The sequence below is a fragment of the Notechis scutatus genome, chromosome 1, assembly GCF_049901735.1.
Source record: "Notechis scutatus isolate UNSWTSFEM ecotype Mainland chromosome 1, rNotScu1.2, whole genome shotgun sequence".
Lineage (NCBI taxonomy): Eukaryota > Metazoa > Chordata > Lepidosauria > Squamata > Elapidae > Notechis > Notechis scutatus.
This window is the reverse complement of record NC_142009.1, coordinates 163,260,269-163,278,472: the sequence shown is the minus strand read 5'-3', so window position 1 is coordinate 163,278,472 and position 18,204 is coordinate 163,260,269. Positions and strand designations below refer to the sequence as shown.

Below are 18,204 nucleotides of genomic sequence, written 5' to 3'. Positions count from 1 at the left end.
GTGGATATAATTGTCTTATTTTCTTCTACGCCGATAAGACCTACACTTGAATATTGCATCTCCTTCTGGTACAACATTTAAAGAAAGACTCAGAAAACATGAAGCATGATCTGGAGAGCACAACCTAAAATGGGAATGTTTAGTTTTGAGAAAAGACCAAAGGGGGAATATCAAGCACTCTTCAAAAAGGAGGTTAAAAGAAAAAAATTCTCCATCATTCACTGACTGCACAAAGTCATGATTATGATTAATGATTAATTAAATATTAATGAAGATTTTCTAACAGTAAGAAAATGGAACCAAGCACCTAGAGAAGGGTGTCAAACTCGCGGCCCGTGGGCCGGATGCCAAGCCCACCCCCATTTTAGCGAAGGGAAAAGTCACGATAAATCATGTGACAACAACGTGACGCTGAAAGTTTGACAACCCTGATCTAGAGGGATGGTGATGTGAATAAACTGGATGTACTTAAAATGGGAGGTTGAGATGTTTTAATTTGCATTCATGCACTGAGCAGGACTTAAATTAGCTTAAATTATTACCTCCAACTCTACTATTTGCTGCATATTAATATCAACACTGAAAACATTCAAATATTTTTTATTATTGTTCTCATAGAACGAACACTCTACAATAGACAGAGAAAAGAGGTGGAGTGCTCTGCCTTCAAATGAAATAATACCATTATTATACAGTGCACTCAGAAAGTATTCAGACACTTCACTTTTGTCAATTTTTTTTTATGCTGCAGCCTGTTTCTACAGTTGTGGAAAGTAACTTTTTCTCATTAATCTACACTCAGTATCCCATAATAACAAAGTAAAAACAGATATTTTAGAAATATCTGTAAATTTATTAAAAAGAAAAAACTGAAATACTGTATCATATTGGCATAAGTATTCAGATCCTTCACGCAGTACTTTGTTGAAAGCACTTTTGACAACAATTACAGCCTTGAGCCATTTTGGGTTATGACACTTGGATTGGAGGATTTTCTGCCATTCTTCTTTGCACTCTAGGACATTCACAGAGTTGTCCTTAAGCCACTCCTGTGTTGTCTTGGCTGTGTGCTTAGGATCACTGTCATGTTAGAAAATGAATCTTCAGCCCAGTCTGAGGTCCTGAGCAAGGGTGGGATTCAAAAATCCCAGCAAACAGTTTGCTGCCCAGTTGCTGGGTGGGCATGGTGGCCATGGCCTACTTGTACTTCTGGGAGGGCCATTATTCGCCTTCCCAAGGGTCCAGAGGCTTCCCTCAGGCCTCTGGGAGGGCGAAAATGACCTCCCCAGGCTCTGGAGGCACTCCAGAAGTCAGAAATAGGCCTGTTTCGTGACTTCCGGTACTTCTGGTAGGGCTGTTTTTTGCCTTTCCAAGGGTCCAGTGGCTTCCCTCGGGCCTCTGGGAGGGTGAAAACAGCCTCCCCCGGGCTCTGGAGGCCCTCCGGAAGCCGGAAACTGGTCAGTTTCATGACTTCCGGTAGGGCTGCTTTTCACCTTCCCAAGGGCCCGGAGGCCCCTCCCAGGGATAACATCAGAACTCTGTCCAAAGGGGTGCAGTGCTAGGAACAGCTAGGATACTGTGCAGAACCTTCAAAATCCTAGACCTCTGGTTGAAGACCCAAGTTTGAGGCACAAGTGAGAAAGGATTTTTTTTTAATGGTTTAACCAGCATCAAATGCTACATATATACAGTATGTGCCTGGGAAAAGGACTGAACCTTAACTATTTCTAAAGGCCTGCAGGATTTAGATGTTTCTTAAACATATTGAATTTGTTTGAGTTACACACACACACACCCCTCATCTTGAACAAAACGTATGCCTTACCATCCTCTGAAGCATAATTATCTTGGGGCCAAGGTTTCTGCTTACTGTGAAAATATGGATTAATCTTAGAGTAAAAATAATGTAATCCAGACAAAAAATTACTCTGCCAGAATACCAAGATGTTTCATTTGAAGAATGCAGCCTGTAAAAAGAACAGATACACATTAGTAGAAAACTCTTATTTTCAAACTACCAAGTTACCACAGTTCTCTTTCAAACACTATATTTATAGTTACTGTCGCTAAATAGCCCAGATCCTCAAATTGTAAATATTTCTATTCTCACAATAGGGTAAATTGTGAGATAAAATAGTCTCATAGTGCTTCCATATGTTAAATTTTCAATTATTTATTATCAATTTTATTTGGTATTGTCTATATTTCCATGATTGTTTTCTTTGTACAAAGATTGTAGTTTTATTCTGGGCACCATCATTTTTAGCATTGTAATTATACTCTGTAAAAGAAGACTGAGCATTTTGAAGACAGATAACTTAATTTTTGAAGAGAGATTTACAAATAACGGAGTGCTTCAAATTGAATGAGAATGCAATACAAACTAGGGACAGAGGGCATTATTTTGTCCTCAGGTTTTGAGAATTGAATTTTTGTTTTTTAGTTACGTTAATCTGATTTTAGGACTTACTTTAGTAAGTAATAATAATACTTTATTTGTGGTCACAGACCAAAACACAAGTACAATAAAAGAAGAACATGGGAAAATTAATCATGAACAATTGGTCACCAAAAACTTGACTAAGGGGAATTACAGCGTTCTCCTCTGATGGTTACAGCTCTTAAATTTTTTTTGGAAACCTGAGAAGTGATGTATGAGGAGCCATCCCCTAGACAATATAAGATCAAATTACTAACATTGGGTCTAGAAGGGTCTGTTTAAAGGAGAGACAGTAACTTAGATCTGCCTTCATTATACACAGGGCAATATAAAAAGACATGCTCCACAGTTTCAACCTCAGTTCTGTCACAGGGGCATAGCCGCTCGTTAATCGGGAGCCTCTTAAATCGCCCATCCAGTAGTGCTGAGGTCAAGACATTAAAGCGAGCTAGGGAGAAAGGGGACTTACTTTATATATTCATGCATTTCTCCCCCATAATGGTGAAAAATAGTGCTTTGGATGTATTAGAGGAGCTGGAGCTCCAAAAAAAAGCTGTTGGGGGAGTACAAATTGCTCACTATTCCTTCAAAAATCATTGTTTACAAGAATCTGTCTTCCAATTTGTCAAAATATTTGTTTCTTATTTTATCAGATTTAAATGGTGTTCATTCTTGGTGTGCCTAGATAAACATGGATCCCATAGAAAGCTACTCTCAGACATTTAAGAAGAGCCAGGGAATGCCTTAGAAAACAGTGGCAGCTAAGAGCCAGAGTTCAAGGCTGTCAAGATCCTTTTGTTTCTTTTATTTTTCTTATATGTATCCATGTATTCATAACTATGTTTATTCTTATACCTATTATCTTGTAAGCAATTGACAAATCAAATAAAATTAATAAAAAAATAAAAAATAGATCAATTTAACCATTACTGTTTTATCTTCCTTGCTGTTGAAATAATATGTATTTCTATTTGCACATATAAATGTTGATAGTTTATAAAGATTATTATTAACATAATTCACTGTATTCTTTCAGATTCTTTAACCTTAAAGGGAAAATATGTTTTCATACATTTTAAAACAATAAGCTTTTCTGTAAAATCATTTCTAAAATCAAAACATTCTAATCCTGGACTGCCATCTGTCAGAGATGGCATAGGGCAGGGATGTCAAACTTGTGGCCTGCAGTCCAGATACATCAGTCACTGGCCAACCCCAACCCCAATTTATTCAAGGGGAAAATATAACGTAGTTACTGTATACGTTTCTCTTTTTCTCAAGGATTTCTCAATGAGGAAAAAGTCACAAACTTGTCCTTTTAAAAGTTGCAAATTTTCTTGGAGCTCTTCTTTCAATTGTGTTGCGTGGCTTCTATTTAAACCATTATAATAAAAATTAGTGCCAGGTTTATATTCCAAAATTACAATTGACTCCTCTGAATCAGCAGCTCCTTGTAAAGTTACCTCAGTGGTTTGGTAACTTTCTACACATATTTGCATCTCTGAAGTAGTTTGGAGCTATCCTTGGAACATAGCTGTTCTATAAACTGATGGATTTTATTGAAAGATTTTCCAAATACATATCTAATAATTTGCTCCTCTATCTTCTTAACTTACTCTTTAGTCAAAGAGTAGCTGTTTTGTAAGGCTCTTAAGAATTGCTGACCAACCAGGAATCTTAAAAATCAGAAAGTTTTACTTTTAGCCACCCACAGCAAAGCAGACCAAGTTACAAATTACGAAAAATAATAAACTAGAACTACAACTTTCTGCCCTTATATTTCACCATCAATTTGCCTACTTTAAGAATTACCTAAGCATTATACATGTATCTGTATATGTATGTACAATATATTTTCAAATATTGGATTAAGCCTTTCTTTCAGTTACACATATCAAACAAAAAAGATTCATCCTAATTCCAGTTAACTGAGTTTAAGTCACTCCTTCCAGCTTATCTTCATGGAATAAAATATTTTTCTTCACTGGAAATTTTATCAAGCAATTATAAACATCTCTTTTTATCACAGAATCCTCAACCTTGTTAATATTCTTAAAGAAAAAGTCCCAACTTTATCTAAATTTCTTGACACGCTTCTTTTAGTTGTGTTAAGAGATTTATATTTAAACCATAATAGTGAAAGTTAGTTCAGGTAACATTCTCCACATGTTTGCATCTCAAAAGTAATTTGAGAGGATTTTTTATATCATCCTTGGAGGACAGCTGATCAATATACTGGCGTATTTTATTTAGAGACCTTTCAAATATATATATCTCTAATATTTTGCTACACCATCTTGGCTTCCTCTTTTGATCAGGATCAGAAAATTTTAGCCACCCACAGCAAAGAAGACCAAGCTACAAGTTACTACAATAATAAACTAAAATCACAACCTTCAGTCTTTATATTTCTCCATCAGCTTTCTTTTTCTCCACACTTCCTTATTTGGCTTGTCTTAGCAACCTTTACCTTGTTATTTTTAAAAAAAGAATCCCTAAAATGGTGCAAGTCTTCAAAAAGGTGTAGCAAGCTGTGACTAAATAGAGCCTCTTTTTGACTTAAAAAGATTGATAATTAAGAAGAGAAAGACACAACTTACCTTTCAAACTCTGTTTGAAAGGTGAATTTTAAAATGGCAACTTCTGGAACCCCAAACCGATTGCAGCCCCTCCCCCAGCTTTTGGCACGCAGATAGCTTCGGAGTCAACCTCCAGAGGACCTTTGCCAACTTTCAGCTGTATTTAGAAGGTTCTGAAGGGAAGTTCTTCAACTCACCCTGATTGGGTGGGTAATAAAAACTGAAGGAATGTCAGTCCCTTCAGTTGAAAGCTGGAGAGCTACAACCCAGGATCTCTCCCCAGCTATGTAGTTGGCCATCTTCCCAGAAGTGCTGTAATTTACTATTTCTGAGACTGTTGTAGCTTTGAATTATTGTTAAACTAACAGTCGTAAGTCAAGGACTACCTGCATTTTGCATGCAGATAAAAAATGTTGTTCTCTGTTATATTTCTTTCTATCACTCTGTTGTGATATAAATATCTTGATGTTTGAATCTGAAAAAGCTTTTGTAAGAAATACTCCTGAGGTATCTTTCCAGGGTATCTAATTAAAAGAATCACAGAGTTGGAAGGGACTTTGGAGGTTTTCTAATCCAACCCCCCTCAAGCAGGAGACAATGAATGAAACTGAAATGAAAACAAAATGAGAAAAATGGCCGTCCAATCATTTCTTAAAAACCTCCAGTGATGGAACATCACAACTTCTAAAGGCAAGCCGTTCCACTGGTTTATTGTTCTGCCAGGATTTTTTCCTTAGTTCTAGGTTGCGTCTCTCCTTAATTTGTTTCCATCCATTGCTTCTTGTCCTGCCTCCTGGTGCTTTGGAAAATAGCCCCCCCCCCCGCCCTTGGTCTTCTTTGTGGCAGCCCCTTAAATATTGGTACACTTATCATGTCACCCTTAGTCCTTTCTTTTCACTAGACTAGACTAGACATACCCAATTTCTGCAACAATTCTTCATATGATTTAGCCTCCAGCCCTCCAGACAAGTACTAGCACTTCATGTGGTCTTGATTCTATCCCTCTATTAATGCAACTAGGAATAAGCATGAAAAATAGAAAGAGTGACACATAATTAATGCAGAATACCAGCATATAGCCTGAATCTGCAAATATGAAGCTGGGAAAGTTAAGGCTTGAAATGAATTAAGATCTGAATAATAATTTTTAAAACTTTCAATGTGAAAAAAAGTCAAGAAAATGGTTCATCCACTAATGGGAGAAGATGGCAAGGAAGTGACGAGCAGCAGAGAGAAATCAGAGCTGCTTAATTCAGGGCTATGGTGGTGCAGTGGTTAGAATGCAGTATTGAAGAACGACTCTGCTCACTGCTGGGAGCTTAATCCTGACTGGCTTAAGATTGATTCAGCCTTCCATCTTTCCAAGGTGAGATTAAGCCCAGATTATTAGGGGCAATGTGTTGACTCTGCACATTGCCCCCAACAATGTGCTATGAAGAGAGTGCTGTGAAGCACCATGAAGAGTGCTATGAGAGAGAGTGCTATGAAGCACTATGAAGTATTATATAATTATAAGAATTGCAATTGCTATTCTTTGCATCTGTCATTATGGAAAATAAATAAATAGCCCAACCTACCAAAAACAGACAGTAAAAGACAGACTAGGAATAAAAATTAAAATAGGCAAAGAAAATGGTAAAAGAACACCTGTCCACCCTAAACAAGTTCAAATCACCATGAGCTTTACATCCTAGAGTTCTGAAGGAGGTAGCATATGTGATCTTGGTATAAAGTGAACAATATCTTTCAAACATCTTGTGGCACCAGGGAGCTACCAGAGGACTGGAAAAGAGCTGACATAGTTCCCATCTTTTTAAAAAGGGAAAAAACAGATCTAGGAAACTACAGACCAATCACCTTGACATCAATACCTGAGAAATCTTATTTCATTCTTTGACATAGTGATTAAATCAGTGGACCAGCATAAGCTGAGGATGTAGTATACTTGGATTTCAGTAAGGCATTTGGCAAAGTAGACCAAAAACTAACTTAGTAAGTTAGAAAAATAGGAATAGACGGCATCACCACCAGATATAACTGGTTGACAAATCACACTCAATGTATAGTCCTCAATGGGACTACATCTACATGGAAGGAAGGAAGCAGTGAGGTACCCCAAGTTTCTGTTTTAGGTCCAGTATTCTTCAATACCTTCATAAACAATGTAGATGAGGGAAGTAAATGGGAGATCGAACAGGTTCCTAACCAACTTAGCTGACAACTATGTCATTGAAAAGGTAGAGGAGGGAACTAGAGGAAAAGCTATACTGGACCCAATTCTTACTAAGAGAGAAGTGAGAGAGGGAGATGAAATTGCCAAAACCTTGGGCAAGAGGGACCACATCATATTGGAATTCAATATAATGCAAATACAAACAATAGAATATAATCTAACCAGTGTCTTAAACTTTAAAAGAGTTGATTTTAACAAACTCAGAGAGCGCCTAAGCAAAATTTAATGGATAAAAATCCTAAAGGGGAAAACAAGAAATGTGGGAAACACTGAAAAAAAGATCATAAAAGCCCAGTCCAGTTCAATACCACTGAAAAAGAAAAAAGACACCCAAGAAGAAGAAACCAGCATGGTTACACAAAGATCTCTCTGATAGTGAAAGACAAAAAGGATAAGTATAAAAAATGAAAAGAAGGACACTTAACTAAGGCAGAACATCAGCAGATAGCCCGAATCTGCAAAGATGAAGTCAGGAAAGCAAAGGCTCAGAATGAACAAAGACTTGCAACAAAAGTCAAAGATAATTTTTAAAAAGTTTCTTTCAACATATAAGTAATAAGAAAAAAATCAAAGAAATAGTCAGTCCATTAAAGAGAGAAGATGGCAAAGAAGCTACCTTGAAGGGAATAAACCTGGTGCTGCTATGCACTGAATACATGACTTCTGCAAATGGTAAAAGGTCAGTCCAATTGTTAATAATTAATATAGCATTTGATGTTCTAGTACTCAGTTTGTGCTTTCACACACCCCATTCATTTGGGGGTGATGTGAAGAGCTTGAGCCTTGGGTGGTCCCCATGAGTTTAAAAAAAATGTGTCAAAAGTACAAAGTAACTTGCACCTTTCTGTCTGAGATAATTTGATCACGAATGACATGAAGCCTGAAAATATGTGGCACAAATAGCTTAGCCAAAGTGCAGGATGATGGAATTTTTGAACATGGGATAAAGTGGAGTTGTTTTGAGAACAAGTTAGCGATCAGCCAAATTATTCTCAGCACTTTCAGGCAGCTCCACTATAAAGTTCATAGAACTTTCTTTCCAAGGGGTTGGGGACTTGCTACTGGTTGTAGTTGTCCCTTGGGCTTCCCTGATCGTCTTTTGGCTGATGCACACACTGGATAACTGGAAATATAGCTTTCAATGTCCTTTTTGAGAGACGACCACCAGAATTGTCATTTGACCAGATGTAGGGTTTTTACAAAACCAAAGTGCCCTGTAGCTTTTGAGTCATGGCAAATTTGTAAAACCAGTTGTTGCGGGGGGGCAGGGACATATAATTTTGCTTCTGCTCAGGCCAGTCCATCCCTAAAAGTGCATTGTTCTTTATGAGCCACCAGCCATTTATCATCTTTTAAAGCAGCTTTTAGTTTATTTAGCACTTTGCAGGTAATGTCTGGTTTGACTTTTTCTTGGCTCCTTGTGGTTACTACTGCCACTAATTGGCTAGAGGGGATGACTGGTTCAATGATTTTGGGTCTAGCACTGTTGTATTGTAGCAGTTGGGATAGGGCCATGATGGTGAATCTATGGCACGCATGCCGGAAGTGGCACACAGAGCCATTTCTGCCAACATGCGAGCTGTTGCCCCAGATCAGGTGCACTGCGCATGCGCGCGTGCCTCCCTCCAGCCAGCTGATTGTTGGGTATCTGCCATGCATGCACGGGGGTGGGGGTGTTCATGGGAGATGCATGCGCATGTGCAGAGATGCATGGCACACATGAGGGGGCTGCGCATGCATGCGCAGGGCAATGGGGGGATCGCAGATGCACACACATGCACACGCACACTTTAGGCACGCGAGGATGAAAAGGTTAGCCATCACTGGGATAGGGCATTCACTAGGGAGTTTTTGCCCCCGGGATGTAGCACAAAGTAAAGTTGAAGCAATTGAAATATTGTACCCAATGGGCCTGTTTGGGGGATAGCTTCCATTGGGGTCTTTAAAGCTTCTAGGTTTTTATGATCTTCACACTTCAAATGGGTATTTAGATCCTTTCAGGAAGTGCCACCAAGTTAACAATGCCCATTGAACCACATAGGCTTCCTTTTCCCAGACACCTCCATTCTGTGTCCATTAATTTTTTGGATTGTAAGCACAGGTTTGAAGGATTCTCTGGGGGTTTCCTTGTAGCAGCACAGCCCCTATGGCCACATTGCTAGCATCAGCCTAGATTACAAAGAGGGCATCTGGGACTCCTTAGCCCATACAGCACAGATGGGGGCAGGGTGATACGATCGCTGGACCAGTCCTCCAAGCAGCAGGCAGAGGAAGAGATACCGGGGAGACACGTGATTCAGCCCACCGGACACAGCTTTCAGCCACCTAATAAAATACCAGTATCCCATGCCCATGTATTTCTCCCATATATTCTTTCCCTTGGAAATGAATTTCAAAAGCATTAACTTTTTTTATCTGATTTAAAATTAATGAGAAAAACTGCAGAATTTTCAGTGAGTCACTTGTTTTTTTACATAATTATTATAGTATATTTTTGTTCCTCTAGCTCAGAAATCTCCAAACTTGGCAACTTTAAGACTTTTGGACTGCAACTCCCAGAATTCTACAGCCATCTGGGAGTTGAAGTCCACAAGTCTTAAAGTTGCCAATTTGGGGACCCCTGCTCTAGCTCTAAACTCAAGGCAATAGAAGTATCACTGTTGGTCAACTGAAACATACCTGAACGCAATTCCTGATATGAAGTAGAAAATTCCAAGGGTGTCCATAACATTCCATAAATCAGTAAAGTATTTACTCCCATTCATATACCACTAATAAAAAACAGAAACAGAGAATTATATACTCAATAGAATAAAGATAAGTAAACAATACCTTGAATTCAAACATTTATGTGTACCTAACAGGAAACTAATATATTTACTATTTATCAAGCTATTTAACTTAAGGAAGTTGGCAAGACTCAAAGAAAAAAAACATGAGATAAGGACAGTTTGACTTATTGGGTGTTTTGCTATGGGATCTACACAGTGGTGGGATTCAGCCAGTTTGTACCAGTTTGGGAGAACCGGTTGCTAACTTTTTGGGTTTGGTGAACTGGTTGCTGGAAGAAATCATTAGGGCAGAGAACCGGTTATTAAATTATTTGACTCCCACCACTGGATCTACACTCTTGTGTATCACTGATTTCATTAATTTTGATGGATGAGGGAAAGTGGATAGTTTGAAATTGCTCTTGGCTTTCTTGCCCACTAGGACAAAGATACATCATTGTGGCATTATAGTTTCAAATGTGCTATAAATGATTGCATTTTCTTTTAATTATGTTTTTAAATGTTAAACCATGTTATTACAAAAGCCTAATCATAGAAGCACTTTGTTTATAGAATGTATACTTGTCCAATTAATCCTGTACAATTCTCTAATCAACTGCCATGTTAAAGTTTTCAGATTCAATAGCTCTTTTAATTTAATCTTAGTCAGATTTTTATCTTATTCCCCATATTATTTTACATCTATATAAAAATATTGCAAGACATTGACAGAAAATTTGGAGTACAACCATGTAACTTATGGTTAGATACTTTCTTCATGATCAAAGGAAACAATGATTTGAATAGTCTGGGACTGCAATGGATTATGTAAGAACTACTAATTGAAGATTCAATGAAGACAAAAATAAAAGTTAAAACTTAGGCCATAAAAACTGCCTTTTTATAGGGTTTTTACAAACCCAAAGTGTCCCGCTGGCTTCACGTAGTGACTCCTTTGTAGGATCTTAGTTCTCTGGATGACTAAGATATATTTATTCCCCTCCCATATTAAATCTTGCTTTAGCATTAAGCCATCTTTGTGCTTTTGAAACCACTCATCCCCCCCACAGGGTTTCTTTCAGTTGCTGAGTCAATGTGTCTTCTCCTGACCAAGGGGGCTCTTTTGGGGGTTGCCACACGTGCGCTGGCGCTGCATGTTGTTTGGATGGAATGATAGAATTAACTATCTCTTCTCTTGGGCTTTTATATTGAGGCAGATGCAAGAGAGCATCTGCTAGGAAATCCCTTCCCCACCCCCCAGTAAATAGCACATGGTGAAATTGAACTTGCTAAAGTACTGAGCCCACCAGAGCTGCTTAGGGGACAGTTTCTTGGGTTTTTAAAGTGCTTCTAGATTTTTGTGATCGGTCCAAACTTTGAAGGGGATTTTGCTGCCTTCTAAGAACTGCCTCCAGATGAGGAAAGTCTAGTGGACAGCACAAGCCTCCTTCTCCAGATTGCCCATCATCACTTGGTCTCCTTTTGTTTCTCTGCAATAAAACCACCTCCATGGCCAGTCACTAGCATCTGCCTAAATCACAAATGGCTCCTCTGGGTTTGGATGTTTCAAGATTGGCTCAGCAGCCAAAAGTCTCTTTAGTGTTTTGAAAGCTGCTTGACACTCGACCATCCAATTCAAGGCTTGACTTGGTCTAGGCTTCACCTGCTTTCCTCTATTTTAACAGGTTCATGATGGGCAGTGTTATTTGTGCGACTATGGGAATGAATTGTCTGTAGAAGTTTGCAAAACCTAGGAAACTCTGCAGTTGTCTCCTGCTTCTTGGGGCTTTCCATTCTAGGATTACTTTCACCTTCCCGAGGTCCATCTCTTCCCCCTCTCTGGAAATGCAGTGCCCTAGGTAGTCTAAGCTGGCCTTGTGGAAGTTACACTTGGACACCTTCATATATAGGTGGACTTTTAGCAGCTTTCTTAGCACAGTTCTCACTAGCTTTGCATGCTCTTCCATGATCTTGGTATAGTAAAATATCATCTAGCTACACCAGCATAGGTGCTCATGTAGGATTTCATTTATCAGCTATATAAACATGTCTGGTACCTCCTGTAATCCAAATGGCATCATCTGGAATGGATGGCATCCCAAGGGGCAGTTGAACACATTCTTCCATTCATCTCCTTCCCTGATCCTCACTCAGTAGTACACTTCTCTTAAGTCCAGCTTGGTAAAGATCCTCCCGTTTGACAGGTATCCCAACATGTCTTTCATCAGGGGGAGGAAGTGCATGTCCTCCATGCAAATATCCCCCTATAATCCATGCACGTTCTCAGAGACCCATCTTTCTTTTCTTTGACAAGCATGGGAGCTGCCACCCTTGATTTGGCCAGTTGGATGAAGCCCCTGGTTAGGCTCTTGTCTATAAAGTTCCTAAGTTCTTCCATCTTCCTGAGTGTCATGGAATACATCTTTGGCTTTGGTAGGTTTTCCCCCAGCATAATCTCAATAGCAGTCCATAGGATGGTGGAGTGGCAAGCACATCTGACCCCTTCTCACTAAATACTACAGTGAGCTGTGACACTTTGCCCTCTGTCAGGATCTTAACCACCTCTGTTTCACTTTTCCACCTGCCATCTCATGGCTGGTATTTGGCACTGTCCCTAGTTCCTGCTGCTTAGCTATTTTCTTTCTCATGCATCACTTCCAGTCCACTGCCGGGCTCCACTTCTTTAACCAGGCTAGCCCTAGGGTCATGGTCTCAGTCATTCCAGGGCCCACAATAAAGCAGATAGTCTCTATGTGGTTCCTGAGCCTTAGGCATACTGGCTCTGTCAGGTTGCTGGCATAACGCTCCCACCCCATCCCTTAAAAAAGGGAACCATCTAGCTGTTCAAATCCCACAGGCTGCCTTAGTTTGCTAAGTCTTAGTCCCAACTTCTCCATTGTTTGCAAGCTGATCAGGCACTGGGTGCAACCCAAGTGTAGTAGGGCCATGATGGTGCCCTTTACTCCTGAATAGGGCCCCAGTATCTCTACCCTGGCAGTCATTGGGATGATGGTTCCACTTACCATCAGGTCATCTTTCCCCTTGCTGTCGCTCTCATAGAAGACTTCATCAGGCTTGTTGGGAGTCAGGATTCCCTCCCCTTTGCTGGAGTGGGGAGAGACCTCCATGACCTGTTGTGCAGCCCGTGTCTTCTCCTTAGGTTTTGCCAGCAGCTTCTTTGTCTTCAGCCTGTTCAGGCCGGGCTTCAGGCCGGGCTCATGACACAGATGCTGAATATGGGGCAGGGAACTAGTCTGTTTGGTTGTATTCCTTCCCACATCTGAAGCAGACTCCTGAGGCTTCTCCTTGGGGGCCTGGGAAACAATTCCTTTCTCTCTTGTGGGTTCTGGGGTGCCTCTTGGTTGCCCGGAAGGGGTGACCTTCATGCACAGTGTGCTGCTGGTGCTCCATCAGGTATAGCTCCACATTGATCGCCAGTTGGTACCAAGCCTGAAGGTTGTTTGGCAGCCCTCAGGGCAAGCAGTACAGTTCTCTGTTCAGACCATCCCAGAACTGATAGATGAGCAGTTGCCGCCAGGCTCCGTAGTAGTACACCAAGATCAAGAGCCTCCCCCTTGAAGGCAACATTTGATGGCCAGCTCAAAAATCTAGCATATTTCCTTATGCAGGTGTGGAATTATTTGAAGCAGTACAGAGAGATGCACCCTAATGAGCCCTCCTGTGTAAATGCTGTCAATCGACCCTGGAAGGGGACACTGCAGTGTGACTGGAGTCACTTCACTATGAGAGTGCCTCAGAGCTGATGAACATGAACAGCCTCATGCAAGAGATATGGTACAGATTTGAGGACTCCATGGAAACCTAGCAGGCAGAGGCCAGAATCCGCTCCATCCAACAAGGGAAGTGATTGATTGCAAAATACATATAAGAATTTCATAGCTTGGTGGCCCACCTGAGAGGGTGGCCTTAGCCCCTACTGGTCTACCAGTTCTGGGATGTTCTGAACCAAGAACTGTACCATAAGGGCTGCCTGTGTGAGGGGGTGGCTGGGCTTGCTCCAGACTTGCTGGAGGAGGGGCTGCCACTGTCCCTTGCTGCCCAGTTCCCATCGCTCCAGATAAGTTCAACATTGCTGGCTACAATGGAGGGGAGGATGAGGTAACTCATAGCTTGTCCGTTCCCATCCCAACTTTCATCACCACCAACCTGGAGGTGGAGCCCTGGCTCTCCAGCCTGTCAAATTTCTCTGAACTCTTCCATTGACAGGCTATGGGTCATGGTCAAGAATCTCCATTCCATCAGCTCTTCCCACTCAGCAAGTCTCCTGGCTTTTCACTTGCTTCTTCTGTTCATCATAACTCCAGGAGGGACGAGTAGATATTATGCCTCCGCTGCCTTCCCCACACCGCCAGCCCCACAGTGCCTTTTTCTTAGGGTAGAGGGCTTCTGAAGCTGCCTCTCCTCCATGAACAGGTGACTGCTCCAACTTTTCAGGTTCCTGTTTAGGGCACAACCTGATCATTTGGCCCCAAGCCCCCTTGGGCTGCTGTCAGTGCCTCCCAGAGGGGGGCTTCTCCCAATTTCATCTCACCATCCATCTTCATGTTGGTTGCCAACATCTCAGTATCACAGCTCTCCTGGAAGAGTCTAAGTAAGCTGCAAATAGATTGTAGAGCTGGGTTAATGTCAGCTGTCCAGCTAGTGAGTCCAAAAAGAGAACTCCTGGGACATTTTCCTTGATTATCTTTTCCAAAATCTTCCCAGGTATTGATGTTAGACTGATTGGTCTGTAGTTTTCTGGGTCGGTTTCCCTCCCCCCCTTTTTTTTGAAGATGGGAATCACGTTATTTTTTTCCAGTCTTCTGATAGTTCCCTAGTGCTCCAAGATTTTTTAAAGATATGATACAATGGTTCTTATATAACATCTGTCAGCTCCTTTAGAACTCTGGAATGTAATCCATCAGGTCCCACTGATTTATATTCATCAAGGTCAGACAGGTGTTCCCTTACCATTTTCTTGCTTATTTTAATTTTTATTTCTAATCTGTCTTTTATAATTATGTTTTTAGTAGGTTGGGCTATAGTTTCTTTTTGCGTGAAGACTGATGGAAAAAATGCATGGAAAAGCAGCTGTGATTTCTCTTGCTGCCTGTAACTTCCTTGCCATTTAACCTCTTTAGTGGACCATTTCCTTGACTTTTTTCTTGTTATTTATATGTTGAAAGAAACTTTTCTTTTACTATCTTTGACTTTGTTGCAAGTGTTTGTTCATTCTGAGCCTTTGCTTTCCTGACTTCATCTTTGCAGATTCGGGCTATCTTCTGATATTCTGCCTTAGTTATGTGTCCCTCTTTTATTTTATTTTTACTTATCCTTTTTGTCTCTGCTGGTCCCTTCTTTGATTTTTTTTTCTTTTTCTTTTTCGGCGATATTCAGCTGCACCAGAATTTTCTGATCAAAATTTTCAGTGTTTCCCACAATTCTTTTGTTGTTTTCCCTTTTAGGACTTTTATCCATGAAATTTTGCTTAGGTTCTCTCTGAGTTAGTTAAAATCATTTCTTTTAAAGTTTAAGATACTGATTAGATTACATTCTATTGCTTGTGTTTGCGATATATTGAATTCCAGTATGACATGGTCACTCTTACCCAAGGTTCCGGCAACTTCAATTTGTTAGTTGGAAAAAATTCTACCATAAACTGATGGGGAAAAATGGAATCTTGTTTACTATACATATTGATGGCAGCAAGAATCATATGCTCAAAAAATGAATGAAACTCCCACAATGGAAGAATGGACTGAAAAGATAATGGAATTGGCAGACGTAGCAAAGTTAACTGCATTAATTGGGGTAAAGAATGTAAATAGTTTTTTGTTTCTATTTGGAAACTCCTTCTGGACTTTCTGCTCAAAAAGGGAAAAATGAAACTATGATTTTAAGTTTTTAAAATTAAGTCATGGTTGTAAAAATGGCTAGATTTACAATTTTAGATGAGTAAATGTTGATATTATAACTACATCATGTATCTTACTGCACCAAAAGAAGTTTGAAGTCATTGCTTTTGGTTTCCTTTTTTCCCCTCACTTTAGCAACTGTTCCCTTCTCCTCTTTTTTTCTTTTTTCTTTATTTCTAAATGAAAAATGCTACCAAATCTGATTTTAGCCAACTCAACTTCATCTTACAGTGCCTACAGTAACAAGCACCTCTTTATTCCTCATTAAAATCACACATCTTCATAGTGCCATTTACTTTAATTGCATCTACAGTGGCTTTTCAATATTTTTCAGAAATCTCAACTGATCTAGAATGTAGCAATGATGAACAGTACAGCAGAACTATATCATATCTGTCTCTGACACAATTCAAAATGCTGGTGATAAGTCTAGAATTTTTCAAGACTAGCTCTATGTAATAGGGCAAATCCATTTCTCTCATTTAACACCCACTACTATAGAAGCTTGTATTAGTTGATTAATTTAGTTCCAAGAACAATTCTTTGGTTGCTAACTTATAAAGTTCAATAGGATTGGAACTAGGCAGGACCAAGTAAAATCTGCTTGATTAGAATATATAGGGTGTGTTTATTAGGAGTCTTCTCATATTGGTAAATCTGATGGGAGGGATGCAAAGGTAGGCACTTGGGGGAATGCTCCCCTTATAGAGGACATATATACCAAGGGGCAAAAATAACCACTTCCTTAATGGCATTCTGAAGGCTTATAAAAACATGGTTATTCCAAAAGGATTTAAGAAATCATACTTACCAGCATGATCTTCATCTTATGCAGGCTGTAACTACAGTGTGTTTAAGAATTTTTCCCTAGTTTTATTAGTTTAATACTAGCTAGAATTGTGAGTTCTCAGTTACAAACAAAGCATAAAAAACCTGGGTAAGTTTATGAACTAGGAAACTATGGAAAATGTGGCAAATCACAGTCTCACTAAAGATATTAATTAAACTACATATGGAGTCTATGACTTAATGATCTATACAGCGTTTCAAAGAAGCGACCTTTATTATGTGTCTGAATGGTCAAACAATTGGCAACTCCAAATCTCGACCAACAAATGCTCTGTCCTACACATTGGTAAAAAAAAATAATCAGTACACCAAATACAAATTAGGCGGATGTGATCTCGTTGATGATCCTTAAGATCAAGAATTCAAGAATCTTGTTCTCATATCAAATGACTAAGCGCCAGAGCTCACTGTAATAGCATTGCCAAAAAGGCATTAAGAGTTGTAAATCTAATCTTATGAAGCTTCTCTTCCGGAAATATCGAATTGCTAACTAGAGCATACAAAACTTTTGCTAGACCAATACTCGAATACAGCTCATCAGTCTGGAATCTGCATTGTATATCAGACATTAATACAATTGAGCAAGTCCAGAAGTATTTCACTAGAAGAGTACTACACTCCTCTGCTCGCAACAGAATACTCTATATCACCAGGCTTGAGATTTTGGGCTTGGACAACCTTTAACTACACTACCTACGGTTAGACTTAAGCGTAACACACAAAATTATCTGCTACAATGTTCTACCATTCAATGACTACTTCAGCTTCAACCACAACATTACAAGAGCACACAACAGATACTAACTCAATGTAAACCGCTTCAAACTCAATTGCAGAAAGTACGACTTCAGCAAAAGAGTGGTCAATGCCTGGAATGCACTACCTGACTCTGTTGTTACATCCTCTAAACCCCACTCCTTTAACCTCAAACGATCCACTATTGACCTCACCCCATTCCTAAGAGGTCTGTAAGGGGCGTGCATAAGTGCACCATCGTGCCTACCATCCCTGTCCTGATAATACAGATAATACAGATAATCAGAGTTGGAAGGGACCTTGTAGGTCATCTAGTCCAACCCCCCCACCCAAGCGGGAGACCCTACACCATTTCTGACAAATGGCAGTCCAATCTCTTCTTGAAAGTCTCAACTGATGGCGCTCCCACAACTTCCGAGGGCAAGCTGTTCCATTGGTTGATTGTTCTCACTATTGTCCTATTGTCCCCATTTATTCGTACCTATTTCCTGTATTCTTACTCATGTTTATACTTATACCTTTTATCTTGTAAGCGATTGACAAATAAAATAAATAAATAAAATAAAATAAGATGCAAAGGGGAGAAAGCCATTAGATGTGAATGTCAAACAGTATTTTTGAACTTGAAAAATCATCCTGCAAATAAAACATGTTTGATTTC

General features: G+C 39.7%; 1 protein-coding gene across 1 annotated transcript in view; it reads right to left on the bottom strand.

The window, feature by feature from the left end:
- TRPM8 (transient receptor potential cation channel subfamily M member 8) overlaps nucleotides 1–18,204 on the bottom strand; it is a 106,301-nt gene that overhangs the window by 16,526 nt on the left and 71,571 nt on the right. Inside the window, exons 18-19 of the mRNA XM_026679005.2 lie at nucleotides 9,932–10,023; nucleotides 1,826–1,967 (exon numbers count right to left, since the gene is read on the bottom strand). Of these exons, the coding sequence (XP_026534790.1) occupies nucleotides 1,826–1,967; nucleotides 9,932–10,023 (234 nt within the window). The remainder of the gene's footprint in view (nucleotides 1–1,825; nucleotides 1,968–9,931; nucleotides 10,024–18,204) is intronic.